Here is a 5,587-nt window from a genome sequence, read left to right as displayed (position 1 = left end):
GAGCTTGCTCGGCTACACTTTTTGGCACGGCTGCAGCCGTGGACGCGTGAGGGATGATGATGAGCAACGAGACGACGTGGGTCGGGGAAAAAACGAAGGGAAGCGGGCGTTGAATCCGTGTCCGGTGGTCTTCCAAAGAGCCCGGCACATTGGCCCAAGGGAGATTGGCACGTGGTTTTTCGGCCCAGGAAACCACAGGGAACCCGGCCTGCCAAATTAACCCTAATGGGCTAACTTGGGCTTTGACGTTCGATTTGAGAACTCTTCTCGCATACGGCTTGCATATTGATTCGCACGGAGAGCCGGCGAGCCGCACCCATGAATAAGGGCAGAACAGACGCGATGCGCTCGCCGACCGCGGCGGTGCCGAATAATGCGGACTACTACTGGGCGGCGAAGAAGTGGAAGGTGCAGAGAAGTGGAAAGGGCAAGGAGCACCTGAACTCCCCGGCGTGGGGGAGCGCGGAGACCCCAGGAAGCCTACGCGGAAACAATGAATCCTGCAAGGAGGAGTTGCCGTGGTGGAGTTCGGAGGGAGGAGCTGCCGTGGTGGAGTTCGGAGGGAGGAGCTGCCGTGGTGGAGTGCGGAGGCCCTGCATCCTGGCTCTTGTAGCTTCTCCGGGCACGGCGACATCTTCGAGAAGCTGCGCATCAGGGGACACGACGACGAGAGGCTGCGCATCGGGGTGAGCAATCTCGCTGAATCCTGCAATGTTGGGTTGCCTAGGAGCACCATCCAGTTCCGTGAGCAGACCATGAAAAGGAGAGACCCTGACGACGCCGGCAACTTAAATTTGACCGTCTTGCCACAACCGTTCCGAACCTTACTGCATTGCGGTAAAACTATTTTCCTCCGCGCTTCTCCACTCGCATTTCCTAATTATGATGATGATATTATTACATTAATTACATCGCCTTCGGAGTTCTTTTGAGCAATACTTTGATCACGTATATATACAGTTCCATTCGTGATTGTTATTGGTTAAACTTTTTTTTTAGCTTTTGATTACCAATACTCAAAAGCATGATTCATGTGAAATTCATAATATATAACCATTTCTAAGATAATTAATAACTAATTAGCTTGTCAAAAAGTGTCATATTGGAGACCATGCTAATCCTATTAATTAATGGAGTATATCACTATATTGTTATGACCAGAGGGATTAAATGTTTCCTTGCTCTCATCATCATCATGATCAGGCATGAACTACCTTTTTCCGGTTGGAGGAGGAGCACGGGTGCATGACTGGGTGTCTGTATGTTTATCATCTGAGATTCCTAGTGAAATGGTGACTCGTGAAGAGTTTAAATTCTTCATAAAAGATCTCGTATGCAAGGGTGAAGCCATTGGAATGGTAAAATCCTATTCTATTTCCTTGACTAAGGCATTAACATAATCTGATACGACACATCTGCTGACTTTGAATATCAATTGAACAGGATTTTTACCCTCGTCCAAGATGCTCTCTGTGGCCCAGAATATTTGGACCACCTAATAAGTCTATGTTTCAACTTGAGAATGTTCTGGTTCTGGCTGCTGCGTTACTTAGATTTCTTAAAATTAATGGAAAGATGGTGCAACTTGTTCTTATAGTTCTGCCATATTGGGCGGGTAAGGAAGTTATTGTTTGTGTCAGATGTACCTTCAGTTTTTTTTGTTCACTTGGTGAAAGTTGCATCTGCAATTTTTGCAGGGGATAATGGAAGCTCACCGGCGTTCATCCTGAGTCAGGATCGAACTCTCCTACATAGCTTACATGATTCTCTTATGGATATTAGAATCTTCTGTGAGGAACATGGAGTCATATGTCTTGAGTGTTTTTTCCCATGAAGTTAGGATGCGGAGCAATGAATATATGGACTTTACTGCATGGAAAATAAAGAAACAGGTCCTGTTTGATGCCATTTCCTTTTTCATTTTAGTTTACAGAATCCTCATGGTTACAGTTTTGTTAATCAGGCCGTATATCTTGATTCTATCAAGAAGACTGGAGGAGATTCGAGAGCAGCTGGGTTGCGCAAGGAGATTGATGAAAATGGACATCATGTCAACTCTGGCAAGGAGATTGGAGGAGATGGAGGCTTCAAAGAATGGTTGGATGTACATGCTTCGGGATCTCCCAATGTCTCGGATGATGAGACACAAGAAGATGATAGCAGAGACAAAGAACAAGGTGGAGATGGAGGATCTGAACATGAGATGTCAAGACATAGTGATGGATTTCCTGGTTCTGTTGATGAGGCAGAGTCTGAAGATGAGCTGTCCACAGATAGTGATGGTGAGGCAGAGTCTGAAGATGAGTTGCCCACAGATAGTGATGGTGGATTTCATGGTTCTGTTGCTGAGATGGAGTCTATCAACCGTAGTGTCTTCCAGGTATTGCTAGCTCCGTTGACCATCAATAAAAAAAAAATCAGATTTCGAAATTGAACATGGACCCAAAATTTTATATTGGGTTAATAGATTATAGATATAGATTATAAAAGCTCAGTTATAACTTATGATTTTATGACAGTTTTTTCCGATAACATATCTATGATTTCCATTTTACATTTATATATATCCTTAAATATGAAAAATGGTAGTGACAATTTTTATAACTGTTTTTTTTAAGTTTCATCAAACATAGCATCATGCATCCTCAATTGAATTATGAATTATAGTTCCAGATGAGATGTGCGCACTAGCTTGTGCTTATGCCACTCTTAAATATATCCAACATATATTTGTGATTTGAATTTGCAAGTACTTCAACACAACTTAAAACAATGTGAGCAGCAAGCCAGAAAAACATAATGTTCAAAGCAGAGAACCAAATATGAGCAAGCCACAAAATCATAATGTTCAAAGCAGAGACCCAAATATCGTTGATGAATAGTTGACAAGCATGGTCAAATCTAGTCTAGGTAATTATTACATCTTGGGCACAGGAGCATAGCAACCAGATTAATACATTGTATTGTATTCTTATTCAACTCTGCTTCCAGTCATATACTATTGTTTCCAGTCCTTGTACTCTTATAAAAGATGTATCCTCACGTATATGTATTATTTTATTTATTATTCTGTATTAGGTTAATGAAATGGGAAACGTGAAAAGCTGGGCATATATAAGTTTTTCAATGAGTTCGAAAGAGACAAGAAAATTCTTAGAGAAGCTAGTAGGGACTTGTGTTGACATGGGAATGGTAAAGTGCTTTCACTCTTGGCTCGTGCAATTTAAATAATCACAAACTGCACATCTGACTTTGACTTCTAATAACTTGTAGGGATTTTATCCAATGGCAACAAGTTGCGTCCATGTAAAGCCTGGTTCTTCCACTGACGTAGAAGACGCTCTCTGACATATGCATGACACGATCTCAGAAATCTTTAGCATACATGGACAAGAAATAGGACTTCTGCTTGTAATTCTGCCAGACAAAGAAGTTGGAGATGAAACATATGGTATTGAAATTTATTGATTGATTGGTCAGATGATGTGTTTTTTTTTACAATCAAATGTGCAATTTGCAGACAAAAGTGAAAAGGTGTGTGAGAAACTTGGATTTGTATATCAATGTTGTTCGCCTGAGGATGGTAGGAACCCGAGCAAGGTCTATCTCAAGACTACTGCTTATGAAATAAATAACAAGTTTTTTTTTTCCTATGATATATTGTGATTACTGTCATGCCCCCCCCCCCCCCCCCCCCCCCCAAAAAAAAAAAGAAAAGAAAAAAATACAACTCATGTTTTGCATTTCTTCATCAGGTTGTAAGGCGTGATGCTGATGTTCTTCCGCACAACTTTGTTATGCCATTTTCTGCAAAAGAAGACGACCCTACAATTGTTTTTGGAGCTGATATATTTTGTGATTCAAATATATCCATTGCGTCTGTATATCTCCTTCCTGCATCTAACATCTCCTTGATTCAATCTGTTTTCTGTTTTAGTTGTACTACATTTGTTACACCTTCCACTGGCCAATCATATTTTGGTGCATTCATGCAGGTGGTGTCAACCTTTGATTGGCCTGTATCTAGTAGGTATAATGCTTTAGTCGCTGAGCAACCATGTAAGGAAGTCACCATAAAAAATCTGCATAATGAAAATAAAGTGAGGGAAAGCATGGTCAGGTAATTGTGTTTAATATAAGTAACTAGTAAAATTGTGTTTGATATATGCGATGTATAGTAACTACCTATTGTCACATGTACCTTTCTGGGCACTAATGTTTTTATTGTCACATTGCCTTTTTGGGCATTAATGTTTCTTTTTTTTTACAGAAGTTCTCTGCTTATTTTCTTCAAGAAAAACAAAGATATTGCCTAGTCGAATAATCTTCTTCAGGTTAGGAAGACTGTTATCCCTTTGATATTTTTGTCCAGTTCATTGAGATGTGCTAACAGTGCATTAATTTGCACAGAAATGGTGTAGATGAAGGTCAACTTAGATTCATTTTGTCTCAAGAAATAGACGCAATATGAAAGGTATATATATGGTCTGGGTTATCTTTGTGTCTTTATTTTTACCTGACCATTTTATCAGTTTTGTACTTCTTTGATTTGATAAAAGGCTTGCACCTCTATATTCACGAGTACGCTGCCAATCACATATGTGGTTGTTGGACGAGCTGGTTAGTATTAGTTACCTTCTTTTACTGATGAAAGTGCTTTGGTGTCTGATTTTTTGCCTTCCATTTTTCCTTGGTCCATAGAATCTGCTGTTGGTGAAGATAGTTGTTCTACAAAGTTTGAGTTCTCTTGTAGCCATCCAGTTGTTGGGGTAAAGTATATCTTTTTCTTGCTTCCTAAGAATACTTTAGCTTTGATTGTTTGATTGTAAATATTTGAATGCATTCCTTTCAGGGAACTAGTACAGTGTCCTATCGAGTCCTTCATGATGAGCCCGTGTTTAGTTGCCAGGCCAAATTCCAAAAAAGTGCTATAGTATCCATCACATCGAATCTTGCGATACGTGCATGGAGCATTAAATGTAGGCGAAAAAAAACTAATTGCACAGTTTGGTTGGAAATCGCGAGACGAACGTTTTGAGCCTAATTAGACCATGATTGAACACTAATTGCCAAATAAAAACGAAAGTGCTACATTAGCCCAAAATCCAAAATTCACCCAACTAAACACCCTCTGAAAACGAATATGATGCTGATGAACTTCAGTCTCTATGCACCAATCTCTGCACAAAGTAAGTTGTAGATTCACTTCATGTGGCAACTGTACTTTGACCAACAATCAGTATGCATCTGACACTTTATTGGCAACATGCAGCCGTGTTCGTTGGGCCCAACCAGAGTTATCTATGGGTGAGTAGTCACCTGCATTGATTGTTTCTTGGGTGTTTTGTGCTTTATTTGCATTTTCAATTACTTGACTTAACAAAGCATAATTTAACAAACAACAAAGCCAAGAAGTTGGCGTTTTAGCTACATTTTGGTGACTGCATATAACTTCACTATCTCAAGCATTGAGCCACTCTAAGTAAGTGAGCATGCTGGATCATTGGTTTCTTTGTTACTTACAGCTTGTTCTTTCTTTGTGTAGCTCCACCAGCCTACTATGCTCACTTAGCGGCATCACGAGCTC

General features: G+C 40.3%; 1 protein-coding gene across 3 annotated transcripts; it reads left to right on the top strand.

The window, feature by feature from the left end:
- Nucleotides 1-356: 356 nt before the first annotated feature.
- Nucleotides 357-5,587, top strand: LOC136464139 (uncharacterized). Of its 3 annotated transcripts, none has more exons than XM_066463100.1 (16): nt 357-837; nt 1,204-1,358; nt 1,444-1,615; nt 1,698-1,892; nt 1,964-2,380; nt 3,079-3,192; nt 3,274-3,451; nt 3,521-3,600; nt 3,756-3,881; nt 3,996-4,120; nt 4,271-4,334; nt 4,411-4,474; nt 4,560-4,620; nt 4,702-4,769; nt 5,273-5,307; nt 5,546-5,587. In XM_066463100.1, the coding sequence occupies exons 4-7, from the start codon at nt 1,761-1,763 to the stop codon at nt 3,346-3,348; spliced, it is 738 nt and encodes a 245-aa protein (XP_066319197.1). In that variant the 5' UTR covers nt 357-837; nt 1,204-1,358; nt 1,444-1,615; nt 1,698-1,760; the 3' UTR covers nt 3,349-3,451; nt 3,521-3,600; nt 3,756-3,881; nt 3,996-4,120; nt 4,271-4,334; nt 4,411-4,474; nt 4,560-4,620; nt 4,702-4,769; nt 5,273-5,307; nt 5,546-5,587. The 3 variants fall into 3 exon arrangements, with proteins under 3 accessions (XP_066319197.1, XP_066319196.1, XP_066319195.1); XM_066463099.1 differs by having other exon boundaries at nt 4,853-5,307; XM_066463098.1 differs by having other exon boundaries at nt 4,702-5,307.

Source organism: Miscanthus floridulus, chromosome 7, assembly GCF_019320115.1.
Source record: "Miscanthus floridulus cultivar M001 chromosome 7, ASM1932011v1, whole genome shotgun sequence".
NCBI classification, from domain to species: domain Eukaryota; kingdom Viridiplantae; phylum Streptophyta; class Magnoliopsida; order Poales; family Poaceae; genus Miscanthus; species Miscanthus floridulus.
Note: the sequence above shows the minus strand (reverse complement) of the source record. Positions and strands in the feature narration are given on the sequence as shown.

Coding starts and splice junctions, on each gene's coding strand:
- LOC136464139 (XM_066463100.1), top strand. CDS start 1,761: ATGATTCTCTTATGGATATTAGAATCTTCTGTGAGGAACATGGAGTCA. Junction 1,893..1,963: donor CATGGAAAATAAAGAAACAG/GTCCTGTTTGAT, acceptor TTTGTTAATCAG/GCCGTATATCTTGATTCTAT. Junction 3,193..3,273: donor CTTGTGTTGACATGGGAATG/GTAAAGTGCTTT, acceptor AATAACTTGTAG/GGATTTTATCCAATGGCAAC.